Below are 21,261 nucleotides of genomic sequence, written 5' to 3' on the forward strand. Positions count from 1 at the left end.
GACCAAGTATGGCTGGATTTGGTGGACGTTCTGGTATGGTGGCAGGTTGTGTGTTGTGGAGGGTATGCTGGGTAGGCTATTATGCATCCAGGTGTGTTGCATTTGTTATGGCCATTTCCATCAGGACCTATCTGTGGGTATGTGATGGTGCCATATCTATGCATTTGTCTTGCATATTTCCACATTCATATGTTTGTGGGATTGTGTTCTACACTAAGGCCTGTCTGCTTGTCTTGCAGCTGTTTCTACATGAGGTTGTGTTTCTTTCCACTTCACCCGCTGCCCCCTCATACACCACTGGTTCACCTTTTCTGCATACGACACAAGTATCGCCTTTCAGGAATTTACCATTAAACACACACCCCTCACACGCGGATTACTCACACCCCATAGAGCACTACTTTGGTTGTTGGCCCATGACACAGCCAGAGTTACACATTGACTACCCTACATGTGTTGGGTACCTTTATGGTTGTGTGGACTACCCTGCCATGTTTGCTTTCCACATGCTATATCTCACGCACATAGGTACATGCCCTTACTTCACTTTCATTACTTGGTTGGTGTATCCGAGTACTACCCGTTTGACTGTGTCACATACACGTTCGGATTATACAGCTGACTTCCAGAGTTTGCCAGCCTGTTCTACTCATTGGTAGGATGGCACCTTTTCCTATGTCCAAGCTATTCCTTACACATGTCCGACTGTTGTGGACATTGCCTCCTCACAGTCAACGGTTGTGTTTCCACCTTTTCAATTGGCCACAGTGTGACATAAGGTTACCACCTGTCCCACTTTGCGAGGGGCAATCCCTCTTTGGGCAGTTGTGTCCTGACATGTAATTGTCAACATGGCAAATGTCCTGAGATTTTAGGACAAACATATTTCTTATATTTTATGTGATAGTTGCATTAAACAGTTAATTCTGTGTCTGAAATACCTGACTGTTATGAGAAACAGAATAAGCAACTAAAATGCTACAGGAATATGCTTTTCTGTAGGCAAAACAGTTATGTTCTGTCCTTTGTACTGGCCGTGGGTATGTGTCGGCCTGTACAGTCTGATGTCTGTACCAAACATGTCCCACTTTGGCCATTTGTAAGGGTGGCAACCCTACTGTGACAGTTGCAGTGAACACAGCATATTTTACAGGCCGACACATACCCACGGTCAGTTTGTCAGATAGAACTTACAATTCTTGCCTATATCTAAGCTTATTCTTGTAGCATTTCGGTATATTATTCTGTTTGTTATGACATTTATGTATTATACGTCCAGTGAAATATGTTTAATGCAACTATTGCATGACGTCTACAGCAGAATTATGTCCTATATTCTCTGGACATTTGCCAGTTTTACATGTTTGTGTCAGGACACATCTGCCCACAGAGGGACTGTCACTCGCAAAGTGGGACAGGTGGTAATCTTGGTTGACGGTACAGATCATACTGTTCCTTTCGGCCTACATGTGTCCGTGTTGTTATGGCTCGTGTATATGCTCCTTCTGTTTCGTTTACATGCGTATGCTATTTCCTATCACATTTGGTATGTGAAATACGGACATACCTTTTGTATGTGACTATTACATGGCTTGTGGGATATGATTCAGACATACGGTCACTACCTATATCTACATTTCTCCTCGTGTATTTTGTTATGGACACATCTGCACAGCTATGTTCCCTCCCTCAAATTATGGGTCAGCTGGTGACCCTCTCCGTTGGACTGGACGTACCTACTGGCGGTGTGCTAACATCTGATATGTTTCACTTCCACATGGTATAGCTATTAACACTATGTTGGACTACAGGCACACGGTTTTCCTGATATTTGTTCATGGGTAGGGACCCGTTATTCCCTACCGTGCATTTGTGTTTGACTCTTCATTTTCTGTTCGCAGGGACTCTGCTTTGCATATGTTTCAGTCTCCACGGACACTGATAGGTACGATTACTATTGCTGGTGGAATATAATATTCAGCAGTTTAGGTTGCTCCTCGAAAGCCGACATTGACACACCTCCCTGGGCAACTTCGATACGCCCCTTGAACTCGCGCACGTTTCCTATGCACGTGGCTGCAGCGGCTGCGTGCCTTCATTAATATGCATATGGCGCATCTACTCCACATCTATGCTGCACGGCCTGCGCAAGCCTTACGCCGGACTTGCGCCGAGCTTCATGAATCCGGGGGATATTCACACAGTCATACTTCTCCATTTTTTCTTTCATTAAACCAACCTCAAATTTATAAGACTACATCATTTCATTCAATAGCTTTAAATTAGATTCATATATAGATTGCTTTTCTACTGTTTCATTTTCAAAATGGAAATACTAAACATTGCTGCTTTAAGCTTATCAAGTTTTAAGGAAGTAGCAGAAAGTTATTCAGTAAACACATTTACTAATGGCCCATTTAAATCACTTGTCATTTCCAGAACAGAGAACTTTGAGAAAGTCATACACTGTGGTAAAACATTGTTACCTTAATTTCTCAAACTATGGTGTTCACCAGGAGTTAGACCAACATCCCAGGAACCATTTTCCTTAATTACTGAAGATTGTATATTGCTATTGAGACCACCCTGAGTAGATATATATTTAAATGATGAACACACACCAATGGTATTTGCTATGGCAGTCTTTGAGTTGTTACATAAAGAGGGTTTAGGTGTTTTCTTCAATTCAATACATGTTTCAGTGCATGGCTTTAATAGTGAATGAATATCCTTTGGGGAAGGCAAGTTACTAGAAGAGAGAAAAAATGTTCTTCCATATTTTTAGAATAGGGGTTGTACGTCGAGTTCTAGACATGCTAGTTAGTTGAGAAAAAAAAACACTTCACAAACATGCCAGGACATGCATGCTAATCATTAAGTGGTTTGTAGTTTCCTTTCCTAAAGAGCTACTGACTAAGCACAGTCCATGTGAAAATTTGCTGAATGCCCGCAATTTACCATCTCTTTCTTATGATCTTTTATTGTCTTTCTAAAGTAGCAATGATGCTGTAGGGAAACTAAAATTGCATCACCCTCTGCCAGGAAACATAGATACAAGCTTCAAATGGTTTGTCACCACCCCACCTTCTGGCTTTCAATTACCATGATTCTTATATAAACTCCTATAACAGCATTGCCAGATTTGCCACTGGTAAGCCTTTCAGAACCCATCACTGTCATAATCTCAAACAGCTTGGGTGGCTTGAACTACAAAACCAGCTTCAAATCAACCAACTTACTATTGCCCATAAGATCCTTAACCAACCTAACAATACTCCAATACTCCTAGACCTCATAACCCCTTATAGAAATTTTAATGCCTTGCGTTCATCAAATAAACTCCTAACATCAATAAGGCTAACAACATGGCAGGAAACTCTCTGTTCTCAAATACAATTGGTTAAAAGTGGAACCTTCTACCTAGTGAACTTACTTCCCTTCCTTCCTTATCACTCTTTAGACAAAAACTTCAAATCTTCCTGAAAACACACTGGCTTTGCCCTTGTAGTAACCCTGACTAAACAACCATTACTGCTACTAGTATCTTTACTAACTCTACTCGCTCTTCTAATTACTGTCCTTTAGTGCAACATGAAAGCACGTATGCAGAAATATGAAGCTGTATTAGCTACTAGTGTATGTAAATAATTAGCTCTAAATACTGTAAATAGTTTTATGAAATGTGTAGAAATATTTCATCTATGTCTGTTTTTTGTAACATTAATGATCTTGTCTGTTCATGTCTGTCTTGGAGCTTATCTCCCCAGGCCTCTACTGAAAATGGACATATATCCAGTTAGACTAGCCCGGTCAACAAATGTAAAATAAATAAATAAATAAAAAACTCAAGTTATAAAATGAAACGAGTTAACTAGATACTGTGACCCTCAGCAGCATAGGGAATTTGCTTTAACTTTACAATCAATAATTTGCTTTTATTTGTTGTTTTAAGACAGACAGCTGGCACTTAGAAGAGCTTATGTGTTAAATATTTTATTGCTTTCTACTATGGTATTCATTACCAGCAACTGGAAATGTATTAGAAAACAAATGGGTTTACCTGTTTTTTTTTCTGCCAGGACCCATTTGGAGATGCGCTGAAAGAAATGATGAAAATGATTGGTCGGTATCTGGATCATCCAAATCTTCCCCATGAACTAGGGTCTCAGATTTATGAGCAAGCTGTTGTAGAGCTGGAAAAGACAGGTGAGCATTTAATAAAATGAGTGGATTTGGGGGCTTGTGGCACAGCAGATGCACATACACTCAATGCTTTTGAAGAATATTCCTGCACATAAACCTGCATATGGCTAACGCCTTTTGACATTGAGTTATTATGCAAGTCCCAGTTTATATATTAAATACAAGCAATTACAGGAATGCCTGGCATTAGGGAATGAAGACAACTTTGAATTCTAACAATTTTACTGAGTTTAAAATTACTCATTTGCTAAAGATGTGTTTTTCTTTGGCTCTCATTGTGTTGCACATTTAATTATGTCTGCTGCAGCTGGAGAATTTTGCTTTCAAATTGTGTTATCCAGATATATAGATTATTCTCATCCATTATTGAATTATTAAATTCTGATGCAAAGATTTATTCTATTTGGTCACTAATACTGACTTAAGATGAGTTTTTTGTTTCTGTATCAATTCATATGAGCTGTCTGTATATTGTTCAGTAATATCAGATATATGTTTGTTCATGTGTGTTACAGCTTTAATAAATGGTCCTTGGTTGCTTGGGTGGGCAGTTTTTAATTGAAGTTTTTAGCTGCAAATAGAAAAAAAATAGTCATCAGTCTGGAAGATAATATGTTTATAGATTTTCCCTAGAATATTGTTACAGATGCATGCGGTGGAATGAGATGAATGATACAGTGAGTTTGTCTATGTTAATCTTTATGCTAACTCACAACTTTAAATGTAAGCACATACACATATGTGAAAATCAATGGTATACAGATCTGCAAGAATGCCATCAGAAGAATTCAAGTGCTGCAGTTAGCCATACAAGACTATTTTCATTTTTCATCTGCCTCAGGCATATTTGTTCTTATCATCATCTCTAGCAATGCATGTCTGTCCCATTACTTTCTCAATGAAACAGTGTGTCCTCCTCTCTTGTTATTTTATCATTTTATTCACTGTGAATTTAGCTTAGCTTACTTGTTATGTTTGTAATTCATGTTTGCCCTGTGACTGCCGACAGTCTTATTTTATGGTTTATTTTTAACAGATGGACATGGTAGTTGCTATCTTGAAACCAATTAAAGTAATTTGTTTGGACTCTATGAATAAAGAGTTGCATACATTAACACCTGCCAACTAAATGTTGATGATAAAATTTTGATACTGTTGTGATGTCCCCACGCTGGGCCAGTAATCAAGGAGCCTAAATCCTCACCACAGACGCTGGACAGGGACATTAACAAATGGATACACTCAATATTTCCAGATGCAGACCTCTCTGCATCAAGCATAATTTCCCTTAAGAGCACCCAGGGAACACACTCAATCCAGGGGCTGTTTCCTTTTTATATCTGTCCAGACCCACAGTAAGACTACCCACTGGCACAGCTTGCTGACACACACATTCTCACCTGGGAAAGGCTGGCACAGGTTCACCTGCTGTGCCCTCTTCTGCCAAGACTCTAAGGTAATTATCACTGCCACCAGAACCCCTGACAGCTTCTGTAAGGCTCTTACATGGGTACACAATTATACTGAATGAAATTAATATTAATACAAATGGTAATGTTGACCAAACAGCAAGGCTTTCAGGAGTGGCCAGAGTTATCACCAAATAAGATACTCTCAAAACTTAAATATTTTTCTAAAAGGACCAGCCACAATGAGGTTTAAATATATTTAATAATAAATAATAAAAAAACATGAAAATACTAAATATATATTTACAGTAAACACCAGCGTTTCAGTCATAAGGAATATAAAAACAACACAGATGGAAAGTTCACATAGTTATAGAAAAACATTAGCTAATCTCACTATCTATTCCTGATTGACTAAAATAATTACTGTTCCTACTTACTGAATAGAGCAAGGCAAGATGGGTGAGCGGTCCTTGTTGTCAGCTCCAAGACAGAACACAGAACACTGCTGAGACTTCAGTCTCCTCTAATATTAAAATATTATTTCTGTACAGAATGACATTACACACATCTGGTCATCTGACTGTTTCCCACACTATCCTCCATCACTAGAAATTACCAGGGTTTTTGCACCTATGTGCTACAATACACACAAATATAGCATTGTTTAGATGTGGTGCAGCTGCTGGAAGTCATAAAACCATAAAACCATTTCACTCTTCCTACAGGAATTAGTATTCTCTAGCCCAGACATTGCATCTCTGGTTCCATGCAAACTATGGGATAATATCTTTATGGCTTAACCCCTAAAGTAATTTAATTTCAGATATATTTCAGACATATTTTGCAAAGTCAGGTGGATTAAGATTAACCTCATCACTTCCAATGTATGCTGTTACAATGTATACATTTAATTCAATTACAATAATACATGTACATTTCTTTTCCTTCCAGCAGGATGTACTGTTTATACATTTTAACACAAGCAAACCTCACAAATACATTTTTAGCACAAGCATCTGTACAAATCAGTTTGCTATACAAATCCTTCCAGTTATACCAGACCTTTCACTACTGCTGATGCTTTTAGTGCTTTTGATGAGACTCTGTGGAGATTTATTTCTTAAGCTGAAGAGAGTCTGATTGTAGTCTTTAATTTAACTAGTTTTAATGTAACCCAACCTTCATTTTATTTTATTTTATTTTATTTATTAATTGCTTACTGGGTAAAAGAACTGATCCAAGAAGGGGTATTAAACAACATGTTGCTACTTGAATATATGGCTAGACCAAAGATTATATTTTCATCACTATATTACAATAACAAAAACAAGGATTAATGAACTCTTCCTCTGGCTTTAGAAAATATCTCATTTCCTAACCCCAAAAAGTAAAGCTGTTATACAGAGCCAGATAATAGTCAAATGGAGCCCTAGACAGAGTAATGGACCAGCACCCTCACCCATTTTAGTTTTCCATTATGTGGCTGTCTCCCCCGATTACCATAAATACTGCTCAACATTTCCGTGTGCATACTATTTTCTTCATTATTTTCACAATGATTACAGAGATTTGGATTTAATTTAAAACTTTTATTTTAATGTTCATATCACAAACACTAATGGTCATTTGCTAAACAAAACAAAACAGTCTTACATTGAAAACAGACTTGGTGCGATAAACAGTCAACTTCTTTTCCCTTGAAACTCTCCTTCATTGAAAATTCATTTTTGGACATTGGCAGATTAAGTGTATCTTGTGCCCAGGACATTGGTGGAGTAAGTGAACTTTGGGCCCTGGGCTGTTTTCAAACCATAGGCCCCCTGCACACATTTTTAAGACTGTTTATAAGTGCATGAGGTCTTTGACTGACCTTCCTGACCTATTTTAAATTATATTTCTTATTTAATATAGCAACATTTGTTAGTGTCTGTTTTAAATTTGTTATGATAAAAGTAGCTTTTCCAAAAGATTCCAACCACAAAATCCCGCTCAAACTGTTATTATAATCCATCAGTATAAGTACTCAACAATTCCTGCCACTTCACTGACTGTCTACACATCACATCTCATTGTGATAAAAATGACCACAGTAAAGTATTCCAATTTTCTTCACATAAATACATACTAGTCCTGCAAAGACAGACTAATGACTTCTTAACTTTAGCAACTCAGCAGAGTCAGCCATTTTTATTTGTACACATCCCCAAACACAGCAATTATAGCAGGATTGTTGATGGCATCCTACTCAGAGGTCTGTGTCAAAAATAATATCAGTAATAATAATAATCAAAGTCACATATTTTATTTATTTGCTTTTTTACCAGGAAAGTTTGTCTGGGAACTGAGATGCCTATTTTCAATGGAAGGCCAGGGAAAAAAGCTATGAAACAAGGACAGAAATACATTTTTGTCTATTTGAAATAAAAATGGTCAACAGACATTGTTTATAAAGCATAACAGATTAAGGAAATACATGTTTTGAAGATTTTCTGAGTAGAATCAAAAATAGTATATTAATGCACTCGTATAGTATCTATAATGGATAGAGTTAGGATTGCTCACTTTAAACTGTTGGTGTGGTACAGATGCATAGTTTATTAGTTGCCAGGTATATTTTAGGGAAGATTTGAATTGTTGCAGGTTATTTAAAAGCCTGATGTGGTTTGGAAATTTGTTCCATGTCTTGGAGATGGCAGCAGAGAACAGTGAATCACTGTAACAGTTAATAGATTTCTTAGCAAAAATTAGTTTAAGTTCTGAGGATCTTAGGGCTCTATTTAGTATATGCATTTGGATGAGATTTGACAGCAAGGGTGTTTTAAATGGATGCTGAAGTATTTTGTATGCCAACTGGATGAGTTCAATGTGTTGAGGAAGTTCAAGCCAGTTGAGGGTATTGAGCATGTACAGTGATGGGAGTGGTTTGGGATGCTGCAGGTGAATTTGCTAATTTTGTCATAGGTGCTTTCTGGTTTGTGTTTGGAGGAAAAGTTGAGACTTATGAATATTGTTGAGGCATATACAAGGGTAGGAAGGAGAAGGGAGGTGGCAGTTATTTTCTTACTATGATCACTTAGCAAGTGCTTTGCTCTATAAAGGGAGCCTAGTTCACAGTGTGTCCTTTTGACTGAAGTGACAATGTGCAAATCATATTTTAACTTATTATCAATGATAACTCCTAGTAATTTTGTGTTGGTGACATTTTCAATTTTTCTGTTGGATGAAGGGGTAATATTAAGGTCAGTGTAATGCTGATTTATGTTTTTGGAAAGGAATAGGATAAGTTTGTTTTTGAGGGGTTTAAGAGAAACTGAGATTTATTTAGCCAATTTTCTATAGAGGTGAAAGCTTCATGTGTGATGGTTTCTAAAGTGGCAAGATCTGGTGCTCAGCAAATTAAAGTTGAGTCATCCACATACTGTAATGTATTATGGTGTTAAGGTTTGATTCCTTATGTATGTATGTTGTTAGTGAAGATTTTGAAAAGTATTCGCCCATGTATGGAACCTTGGGGGACTCCCGTAGTGATTGGAAGGAAGGTGGAGTGGGAGTAATTCCATTTTGCAGACTGTATGAGATTGTTTAAATAGTTGGTGAACCAGCTAGTTGAGGAAGTTCTGAAGCCTGTAAGATTTAGGCTTTGGAGGAGCAGTTGATGTGAGACCATGTTGTTATCTGAATAATTGTATACTAAAGATATCTAGTACCAATGCAGAGGTTGCTGCTGGTAAATAACTTAGCATTTCAGTCCTTCGTCTACAAATGCAGGGCCTGCTGAAGAAAAACCTGCTTAGGTTACATTAAAGATATGGTGTCCTGGTGATATTGCCTTAATATTTCTTGAGTTAAATTAGCTATGCAGTAGGGTATGGCTGACAAACAATGGCAACAGGTTCAAAGTTACTAGGCATGCAATCCTGGAGAACATTAAGAATCCTAGCCCAAATGCCCAATTGCTCCAAAAACACTGCCTGGTTACATGACTTGCTCAGTGTCATACAAGAGGTAAATGAATGTAGAAAGATACAAACCTCTGCATCCTTGCCACAGGAAGCAACTCATCAACAAGTTAGAGCTTTATCCTCTGTGTCACCAGTGCAATGTTTTTTAATTAAATGATGAAATCTTTTACAATCCAGTCTTCAGTGAATACTGCATTACAACAATATGCAAATAATGACTACAAAATGGATGCTGAAGATCAGACTATTCTGATCATCACTCCATATAATGTAGACTATATGACCTGACAAATGTCAACCTGTTTGCAGCTGTTGGAGGCTGAAAAAAGAAACTACAAAAATATATTACTAAATGCAACATATTTAGAGTACTAAAATTCAATATGTTTCAACTGTATTACATAATCCAGGCTTATTAATGAATCAATTCACTCTTTAGTGCAATGAATGAAGCAAAGCAATTAAAGACAATATAAATAATGCAGCAGCTTTTGTTCACCAACCCACAAGTCATGCAAAATTAAGAAATATTACTCCATATAACATACTACTTTTTTGTGGGAGGGGTTTACATGCTTGCAGGGCACCTATTTTTCATTATTGATCTCTCTATATAATCTCTATCATCAAGAATAGTTATCCCAATTGACACCAGTCAATGCAAGTCTAAACTATTTGAATGGCTAGCAATGCTGAATTGTTGTGGTATACACCTCCAAAGCCAACAGACCCAGATTGTAATTTTTTTAATTAAATTAAATTAGATTGTTGTCATTACCAACATGGGAAACAGGTGTTCCACACCAGAGGTCAATTCCTCATTGGTTAGATCTGACCACAAGCTAATCAGCCTAGACATCCACATCCCACCCCCACCCCCAATTAGGGAAACCATTGTAAAAAACTTCTCCAAAGCCAACTTCACACTTCTTAAGACAGAAGTGGCAAACTTTAAATGTACTTTAAGCACTTACACAAGTGCATGGATCATGCTATCCCTAATAGAACCAAGATGTTATCTTCCAAAAAAAGGAAGCCATTCTGGTGGTCCTCTACAATAAACAAACTCTACAACAGAAGGAAGAAACTGTTGCAAAAAAGAGTAAAATCCCATGACTGGAGGAACTCTCTGGTCAACCTCAGTAAGAAGCTGAGATCCCTCATAAAATCCTCCAAAGCTAGTTACGAAAACAAAATTGCCACTGACTCTAAAGACAACCACAAAGCATTCTATAGCTATGTCAAGAATCTCAATGGGAACACTCAGATCTGCTCTGAGTTACAGCACAATGGCACTAAATATACAGAACCAACTGATATTGCCAACATTCTAGCAAATAGGTTCAGTGCTAACTTTACCCCCCTCTCACTCCCTAGAGGGCCCATCTCTATACCTGAAGAATGCAAAGTTCCTATAATCATGGCTGCACAGGTAAAAAACACACTCTCCAAAGCCAAGAACACAGCATCCATGGGACCTGACAATATCCTAGGCTGCATTCGACATGAACTACAGAATGAACTGGCACCCTACCTAAGTACCATGTTCAATCATAGCCTCACCTCAGGCTTTGTACCCACTGAATGGTACACCGCGACGGTTATCCCACTCCACAAAGGGGGAGCCACGATGGACCCCAGGAACTACCGCCCCATTAGCCTGACGAACCTGGTCTGCAAGGCCATGGAATGTATCATCGCAGAACTCATAAACAAAGACATTGATAATCTCCAAACAAGTTGGCTCAGCAAACAACCGAGCCTTGGTAGCCAACACAGGAATGTACTTCTTGGGATTCTGGCTGGAAGTAGTACAAATATCAATATAAAATTAAAAATGTTTGATGCCAAACTTTTGAAAATTAAAAAATTACAACTTGAATTGAATTATTTTTGACATCTGTATCAAAGAAAATATAGTCCCAAAGGTACTAAGGATATGGCAGTATCCTACCGGTCTGGAACCTGGTTTGGATTTTCATAAAGAACTAATCCAACTCTTTAACAACCAGGGGTTGGATTTGCTTAAGCTTATGTCTAAACATTAGCAAAATTACATCAACAAACTGGCCAGTGAGGCTATGGAGTTAGATCAGGAAATTAAAATGGACAATGTTTTTGAATGATATCAGTTTGATTATAACCTGACTTTTACTAGTATCACACAAGAGTTGGATAGACTTAAAGAAATTAAAATTTAGGGGGCTTAAAAGAATATGAGGAGGAAATTGCTTATCCTAGACCACCCCCCTCACAATCTTGGAATGCAATTGGTAGTGGTCAATTGCAAACCATGCTCTCTAATAATTATTCAGCAGGCAGACGAGGATGTGATGCCACCAATGCCGGGGCCAAGCAACCGTGTCTGCGACACTTCTGTGAACATAAGTACTAGCAGGAATGGTGCCCAGGACACGGAAAACTTTTGTATACAACAAAACCAATTAAACGGCCAACAACAACAACAAAAAAACTACCAGGGCAAGGAGGGGAGGAATCGGAGCATGAATACGGTGAACCCTACGAGGAATTACAATACTCGGAACAACAAGAAGAAGTAATGAGAGACTCCGTGGTAGACGAACTTGACAATGTAACTTTTCCGTGTCACATCATAACCAACAAAAAAGGTGACTTTAATGTTTATAATTACATAGAACATCACATTGAGAAAAGTTTGGTTGAATTGTTTGCCAGAATATTAACGTTTGTACCCACGAGTAGGAGTTATCTAGCAGTACTGCTGCTAGACTTTAAGCTATATATTAGAAAATTAAATTTAGCTACTTTATTAGGGAACACTCCCCACTGTGATCAAGAGTTAAGAACTGCAAGTACTTTTAACCTGCCAATTCATCCCTTAATTAATATTTTTGACCGTATGTGTGAAATTGAATTTAGACACTTATTTAATAGCAGGACTAACTCAACAAACAAGAGTAATATTCAACTGAAGAGCAAATGGCATTAACACAGTTTAGAAGTCTCCCAGTCTACATTATGAAACCAGACAAGGGTGGTGGACTGGTCGTAATGAGTATTAGGCAAGACACAGAAAAAAAATGAGGTATTTATTGGAGAAAGATACATATGTGAAATTGTGTTTAAACGAGTTGAATATGGCTTATAATAGGATAAGAATTATTTATTATTTATTTATTTTACATTTGTTAACCGGGCTGGTCTAACTGGATACATATCCATTTTCAGTAGAGGCCCGAGGAGAAAAGCTCCAATACACAATAGAAGTACATATTTAAATTGCAAGATTCAAAGTATTGTTACAAGAGAATACAGCTTACATATGCAGGAATGAAAATTTACATAGATGTTATATAAAACTAAAGGACAGACAGGAAATTATACACAGAACACTGATTTCGTTAAAGATACTGAAAAATGGACTGAAATCAGAGATTTTCCTTATTACTAAAAGGAAAGAGAAATTTTAGAGATCTGCAATTAGGGAAATGGGCTAGGGAAGTGGACCTAGAAGTAAAGAGATATGTAGTTAGTCAGGTTCTCAACATGGGCATGTCCATTGTGTGGAGAGATATTCTTTAAGGTTAGCTTTGAAATGATAGAGCGAAGAAGTAAGTCTAAGGTTGTTTGGCAGGGAGTTCCACTGCTTGCCAATGGAATTTGCATAAAGGGCATCCCCACCTGAGTTTTTTGCTTTAATGGTTAGGATCTGGATGCTGTTTGATGATCGGAGACTATTGAGGTTAGTATATGGAGTTAGAATTTTGCACAGTGAGGGAGTTCTATCAGGATGGTTGATAATTTTATAAGCTTCGGCAAGTTGGCTAAGTTTGAGGAGATTTGGCAGTTCCAACCAGCCAAGTCTTCGCAGATTAAGGCAATGATGGGTTCGATAAGGGGAACCTGTAATAAATCTGGCAATGTGGTTATAGGCAAGAGAGAGCATGTTAAGTTCATGTTTATTGAGAAAAGAGAGGATCGGGGAAGCATAGAGGAGGGAAGAGAGGAGATGGGTACGAGCAATAGTTAATTTGGTAGTGGGAGTTAGGAAGTTAATTCTGTACATAGATCCTAGTTTTTTGTTAACAGACTTTACTGTTTGGGTAATGTGTATGTCAAATTTGAGCTTATGATCAATAGTGACACCTAGCAGTTTGGTACTGGTGACAGGGGTTATGAGGGTCCCATTAGTGGATTTAATATGAAAGGTTGTGTTGTTAGTGTTTGGGAGTTCTTTACCTAGAGGTGAGAAGACGTTGGGGAAGAAAAGTAATAGTTTGGTTTTAGATGGGTTAAGTAGAAGTTTTAAGTCAGTGAACCATTTTTCAACTAGTGCAAAACAATGTTGTGTGGTCATTTGGAGATTCGAGAGTTAGACGTCGGAGCAGATTAAGGTGGAGTCGTCATTGTATACAGGCGGATTTAGGGATGATTGATTGAAGGTCATTTATGAAGATGGAAAGCAGAAGTGGGCCCAGTATTGAGCCCTGAGGAACGCTTATGGTATTCGGGAGCAGTCCCGATATTCTGTTTTGCCATAGGACAGCTTGTTGCCTACCAGTGAGGTAGGAATTGAACCAGTTTAGTGCTGGAGTGTCCAGACGTAGGGTTTCAAGGATGTTGAGAAGGAATTGATGATTGACCATATCGAATGCTTTTGATAGGTCCAGAAAGAGGGCAGATGATATGAGTTTGTTATTGCGATTGTTGTTGATTGAGTCAATAAAGGAAAGGAGGGCAGTAGTTGTACTATGGTGCGGACGAAAACCATGCTGGGCATTGGACAAGAGATTATTAGAGGTCAGATAGTGAAGAAGTTGTTTGTGGATGCATCTTTCCATGATTTTCGCTATGGGGGACAGGATGGCTATTGGTCTATAATTTGACATTTCCAGGAGGTACCTCCTTTGTGAAGTGGAATGATATAGGAAGTCTTCCAGATTGAGGGAATGTTCATCTCAGTTATAGATCTGTTTATTAGGATTGATATGGGGTAGGCTATTTCATCAGATGCAATTTGTAAGAATTCGGCAGGAAGGTGGTCAGCCGCTAGGGTAGTTGGTTTGAGTTTTTTTAGGAGGGAGCGTACATAGGAGGAAGAGACTGGCTTTAAATTAAAGGGGGTAGGGTTGTCACGTCGCAGTTTAGCAGCAGGTGGGGAAGTGGAGGTAAGGTGACTGGCTAAGGTTTGGATAGTCTCAGTGAAGAAGGAGTTAAAGGTGTTGGCTACTTCTTCTTGGCCTTTCTCTAAGAGTTTCTCAGGGGTTGGGGTGGAAGTTTTGCCTGGGTGCAGAAGGTTGTTAAAACCTGCCCAGAATTTCTTTGGGTTGTTCTGGTGTTTTTGCTGGAGGCTGCAGAAGTATTGTTTTTGTCTTGGGTTATGGCAGTTTTCGTGGCATTTCTTAGTTGTTGAAATTTACAATGGTCTTGGGGGTTTTTGTGGCTCTCCATTTTTCCCAGGCTTGGTCGCAAGTTTGATTTTGGATTTAGTATCAGTAGTGAGCCAAGGTGCTATGCGAGTTTTGGTTCTAATTTGTCTATGTGGAGCATGTGAGTCAAGTATCTTAAGGAACGTGTCATTGAAGTGGGACACACTCTCTTCTAGTGGAAGAGTCTTTAATATGGTCCAGTTGCAGAATTTCAGGTCAGCAAGAAATAATTGAGGGACTAATTTTTTTGTTTCTGATTAATCTATATAGGGGTGTTAGAAGTTGGGCATTTATGTTTAATGATATAAGTTATTAGGTGATCGCTGAGGTCACAGGGAAGGGTGCCAGTGGTGTAGTTATTAGAGTCTCTATTAGTAAGGATCCAGTCAATTATACTTTCTTTTGAAGTGAGTTGCCTATTCTGGTTGGGGATAGGATATTTTGGGAGAAACCATATAGGTTAATAGGTTGTGGAGTTATATGGGTAGAATAGAGACCAGTCAATGTTGACGTCTCCAAGAACTATGGTTTCTTGTGGGTAGTTGATGGCTAGCCAGCTCAGGGATTGCTCCAGGTTTTCTGTGTTCTTCCCTGGCGGGATATAGGTTACAATAAGGTTGATGCGTTTTGAGTGTTTAGGCAGATCTGTAGGGCTATAATTTCTAGGTTTGAGATCATAGGAGGTTGTACTTGGTTCTTAAGGATGTTTAGTTTATTTTTAAACATAATAGCTATTCCTCCACCTTTTTTCTTTGTACGATCAGCCCTGAGAATATTGTACCCGGGTGGGAGGATCTCTTCATTCTTTGTAGAGGGTTTTAGCCATGTTTCGGTTAGACACATGATGTCAGGGGAATGACTAGCTATGATGGCGTGAAGGTTGTGAATTTTGTTGTTAATGCTTCTTAGGTTCAGGTGTAATATTAGAAGGAGTCAGTAGGTTTTCGGGTTAAATTATAGGTATTAGAGATTGGCATAGTGGTGGGACCTGGGTTTGGGTGAATATCTCCATCGATATTCATACAGTTTTTCAAGTAAACTAAAAGTCTTTGTAGTTTAAATAGTATTTTGAGATTAGTTTTATTATGTGGGATTTTAGGGTGTTGAAGTGTCGGGTGGACTATTTTGGGGATATATTTTGGCCTGGTAGATTGAGGGTGTTATATAACTGTCATGGAGATTAAATTGGGAGTTGGTGTGGCACTTAGGGAAAGGAATGCCTATAAGAGTTTGGTTTTCATATATTGTTAGGATATAGGTGGTGATGAGAAGTAAAATTATGATGGGGGTAATAGTATAAGTGAAATTTGCCATACTGAAGTAGGGAAGTGGGTAACGAGTGGGGGAAGAGACTTTGTGTTGGGTTTGTTAGAGGGTTGGGCCTTGGGGTGGGAGGAGTTATGGAGTTTGACAAGGGAGCCTTGGATTTGTTAAGTGGGAAAGTGGGAGGGACTATTTGTAGCTATAAAAGTAGGGATGCTGGGGGCGGGTGGGATAAGGGGGCAGGGAGGGGAGCGGAGCGGGGCCTACACCGCCAGGAGACTTTACAGGGTTTTAAAGGTAACAGTTCCAGTAGTATAATTCAACACAATGGAGTTACTAGTGCTGAATTTAGAAAGATACAGTTGTTTACAGGCTTTGTATTGTTAAAGTCCTCAAGATAGAGTGTCAGGTTCTTGACAAGGACAGTATAGTTCTCTCTGAATAGGGTACTAATGTTTTGTATTTACCCTGATTTTTAAGAAGAGTTGAGGCTTCTGGTTTAGTTTTCTTTTATGGTCCTGATGGGCCGCTGTTAGGTCTTGGGAACCACAGGAAGCTAGGCAAGGGAGGGGGCTACCTGTGATACAAGTGAGGGAGAGAGATATGAGTATTAGTGTTAATAAAGGTTGAAAAATAGTACTAGCAGGCTACAACAGCTATCCTTTTAGACACAAACACACTCAAATGTCTTCATAATCCATAAAGTATGCAGTTAAAGAGAAACATTCAAATACTATGAGATGGCATCTAATGACTTCAGCTTTGTTAAATAGACAGCAGATACTGAAATTATAACTTTAAATGAGTTCAGCTCTAGGTCGCTAATGCATTATGCTTAAAAGATGCCTAGAGTTAGTCAGGAACATGTGCAGGCCTTTGCATAGTCTTTAAAACACATTCTTGTACATAAAATAGCATCCAGTTACTTTAAATGATTACAGAATTAGGTCGCATATGGTTTATGATACAAAGACATTAAATGTAAGTCAGTAACATTTGCGAGCATTTACATAAGCAGTAAAACACATTCAGTTTCTTTAAAATAGATTCAGTTGCCTTCGTATACTTAGAATAGCGTTCACATACACCGCCAGGAGACTTTACAGGGTTTTAAAGGTAACAGTTCCAGTAGTATAATTCAACACAATGGAGTTACTAGTGCTGAATTTAGAAAGATACAGTTGTTTACAGGCTTTGTATTGTTAAAGTCCTCAAGATAGAGTGTCAGGTTCTTGACAAGGACAGTATAGTTCTCTCTGAATAGGGTACTAATGTTTTGTATTTACCCTGATTTTTAAGAAGAGTTGAGGCTTCTGGTTTAGTTTTCTTTTATGGTCCTGATGGGCCGCTGTTAGGTCTTGGGAACCACAGGAAGCTAGGCAAGGGAGGGGGCTACCCTGATTTTTAAGAAGAGTTGAGGCTTCTGGTTTAGTTTTCTTTTATGGTCCTGATGGGCCGCTGTTAGGTCTTGGGAACCACAGGAAGCTAGGCAAGGGAGGGGGCTACCCTGATTTTTAAGAAGAGTTGAGGCTTCTGGTTTAGTTTTCTTTTATGGTCCTGATGGGCCGCTGTTAGGTCTTGGGAACCACAGGAAGCAATGCAAGGGAGGGGGCTACCATTCCACGTTTGCTTGGGCAAACATCTCGACTATCCCTATTTTGGTGGAACGTTATTTTCAGACCCGAATCACCGCCAGGCACGACGTTTTTATTTTTGGAAGTATGCCCCCATTTTCATGTTTGATTTACCCTCTTCGCACAGTGAGTATGTACATCAATGATATGTTTATCGATTATTTAATAGATGTACAGGTAAATAATTACCTGACAATGCCATCACCTAGGTTACCCACTTTATTTGGAGTCCCAAAAATCCATAAAGGTATCATGGACCCACCAATGAGAGCATTAGTCAACGCTAGACAGTTGATAACATATCCTTCTGCCAAAGTCATAGATTCATTACTTAAGAACTACATGAGTAAAGAACAACAAATATGTAAGGACTCATGGACATTCCTTGAACAGATTAACTCATTAAAGTTTGCCAAGGAATGTAATTTTTTGACAGTAGATGTATGTGACTTATACTTGTCCATCCCCCAGGACATGGGTATTGAATGGGTTATCGAACTGATGAGGTCAAAAGGGGCCGCTGAAAGTGAACAAAGATTTGTAGAAGAACTACTGGGAATCATCCTTAAGAATAATTTTCTTTTGTTTGATGATGATGATTTATATCCCCAAAAAATCGGGGTTGCCATGGGGTCTCCATGCAGGGCAAGTTTCGCTAACCTAGTGATGGCTTTTTGGGAACACAACTACGTGTTGAACAATGCACATATGGAAAATGCCATATTTTTATACCAGGTTCCTGGATGATTTGATTATTTGATTATTAAGGGAGACCAAAAAGTAGCAAAGGATATTGTGATTATTTTAATAGTACTGCCAATTTTTGGAAATTTACTAGTGACTACCAGGGGAAAAAAATAGCCTATTTGGATGTGGAATTATATAAAGATATACAGGAACGTAGATATACAGTGAAGATTCTCAGGAAGAACACCTACTCAAACTCATTTTTACATTTTACTAGCTCACACCCCTTCCACCAAAAAAAGTCAGTGGTTAAAGGGCAGGTGGTGTGAGCAGCAAGGATGGTTACTAGAGATGTAGATTTTAGAGTAGAATGTGAACGCCTGAGAGATATGTTCCTGCACAGAGGGTACCCAGTAAATTTACTAGTGAATATAATTTCAGAAGTTCAATTAAAATGTGAAAATGGATTTTATAGACCAATATTGAACAGACGTGATTCCACTGTGGCCCTAAATGTAGAAAAGAATATATTACAACATTCACCACCAGGAACAAATGAGGAGAGCACGAACCATAGAGGAGATACTAATTTTTCCCTAACTTTCGTGCTGACATTTAACCTTGGTGTTGGTGAAATTCAAAAAATTTGGGGGAAATATTGGCATTTGTTTACAATGGACAGTGATATTTTAAAAAGGCTAGGAGACCGTCCAGTAACAACTTTTAGAAGGGGTAGAAATATGAAAAATATAATAGAGATCCCAATAAGTGTTACAAAAGGGAATGCAGGAATGCATAGATGTGATACGTGCAACTATTGTAAATACATTGAGATTGGTAAAAAATTACAGAGATAAGAATTACTTACTTATGGAGAAATTTAATTGTAATTCTAAATCCATAGTCTACTTGGCCCAGTGCCAGTATTGCCCGGCATTTTATGTTGGGAAAACTGACTGTAGACTACAGGATAGAATTTATGAACATGTACATGCTATTAATAGGCACAAATTGGACAATGGATGGCATTGTGAAGAACACCTTAATCACTCCTTTAAGTTCAAAGTGATTGAACAAGTGACACCACAAGGAAACAAATGTATTAATAGAGGAGGACCCATTAATTTATTGTTAGGAAAAAAAAATGAATTGAAATGGCTGGTTAGATTAGATTCCTGCAGTCCCCAGGTTTGAATGAAATATATTCAACAGCATGCATTTTAAAACTAAAAAGTTTGTTGAGATGTTTCCTGTAGCCTTAGAATTAGAAAATAACATAACATATACATATTTATTGGTATTTGCTTAGGATAATTACGAATGGTAATTAACTCTAATAGAATGGGTAAAATAAACAAAACATTGTTTGATTTTTTATTTTTAAGCACACCCTGTCTGTAAATGAATGCCACATACTTGTAGCTTTCCATTCATAACAAAGTCGGAGTATAAACAATGTAAACTAAATTATTGGTTGAATAATGTTTTTAAAAAGGTTTTTTCCTTAAAGGGTTAATTTAAGATGTTAATTAAAGTGGTCATGTGACCTACTTGAATTGTTTTTAAGTGTACAAGGAATGTATGTTGGTGCATCCGAAGAAGTCTGGACATTTTACCAGACATAAAGCGCTTCATACTCTATAGTTGTATCCAGTGTTCTTTGTTGGTTCTATTAAACTCACTTGGATTTTATGTTGCGGGCTTCCTGAGGCTATTTTCTTTTTGTTTCAGTTGTGTTTGCTGCGGTTTACTGAGACAGCAAGCTACTTGGCAGAATTTATTATGTCGGTGGCCTGGTGTCTAACTTGATTCTAATCTGTGCCTGACTACAGACTGCATTTATCTCATTGAATATATCCAACCTGGCATGGTTGCAGTAGGGTCAGTCAGATTTTATTATGGCTGCTCAGCTGCTATCCAGGGAGACAGAGGGCCACAACAAAATAATCTTTAGCCATTACTGTACATAGAATTAAATGTTATTTATATCTTAATAGGAATTTTGACCATGAAGCTCTTGTCACTGTCATAGTCTTTAGAATGAGAAGCATTTTGAATTTTTTTTCCAAGAAGGACATAGGTAAATTTAATCAGTTGCTCACATCTGAAATTATTTATTAAAATTCTAGTTGTTAGTAGTCAGTTAAGCTGAATGGATTTTATTCAATTTCATTTGGTGACAACCTATATTCTTGATACAATAGTTTATTTTGAGGTTTTACAAATTTTCTTTTATTACCAATGTTTTGATTTTGATTTATTCATTTGTTTGCAATTATATTTTAATCTGGTCTGTTGCCCTGAAAAGTTAAGAAACAAGCCTTGTGTATAAGAATGTATTGCTACTAAATCATGTGCATAAACAAATTATTTATATTCTGTACTAGAAAATATGTAAAGAATTCAATGTTTATATACAGTACAAGGAAAGAATACTAGTTAGTGATGGGGGTTGTATGATTTTGTAAGTGTTCAAACCTGATTGTAAACAAAACTTTTACACACTGTTCTTGAAATAATTGAAATCTTAAACAAGTGAGTTAGGGAAGGAGAGATTATTTATCAAGAAAGCTGATTTAGTATACTAATAATTTTGTTGGTGTTGCAATTATGCTTAGAGGTTAAAACATGAAATTCTGTTAATCAATCCAAACACTTTAAATGCATCAACAATCATTACTGGTTTCTG

The 21,261-nt window shown here is 37.8% G+C and overlaps 1 protein-coding gene across 1 annotated transcript in view; it reads left to right on the forward strand.

Moving 5' to 3' along the window:
* Nucleotides 1–21,261, forward strand: part of DHX58 (DExH-box helicase 58) — a 409,135-nt gene that overhangs the window by 197,062 nt on the left and 190,812 nt on the right. Inside the window, exon 6 of the mRNA XM_044054731.1 lies at nucleotides 4,080–4,206. Within this exon, the coding sequence (XP_043910666.1) occupies nucleotides 4,080–4,206 (127 nt within the window). The remainder of the gene's footprint in view (nucleotides 1–4,079; nucleotides 4,207–21,261) is intronic.

The sequence above is a fragment of the Protopterus annectens genome, chromosome 13.part0, assembly GCF_019279795.1.
Source record: "Protopterus annectens isolate FY-2018-M chromosome 13.part0, PAN1.0, whole genome shotgun sequence".
NCBI classification, from domain to species: Eukaryota; Metazoa; Chordata; order Ceratodontiformes; family Protopteridae; genus Protopterus; species Protopterus annectens.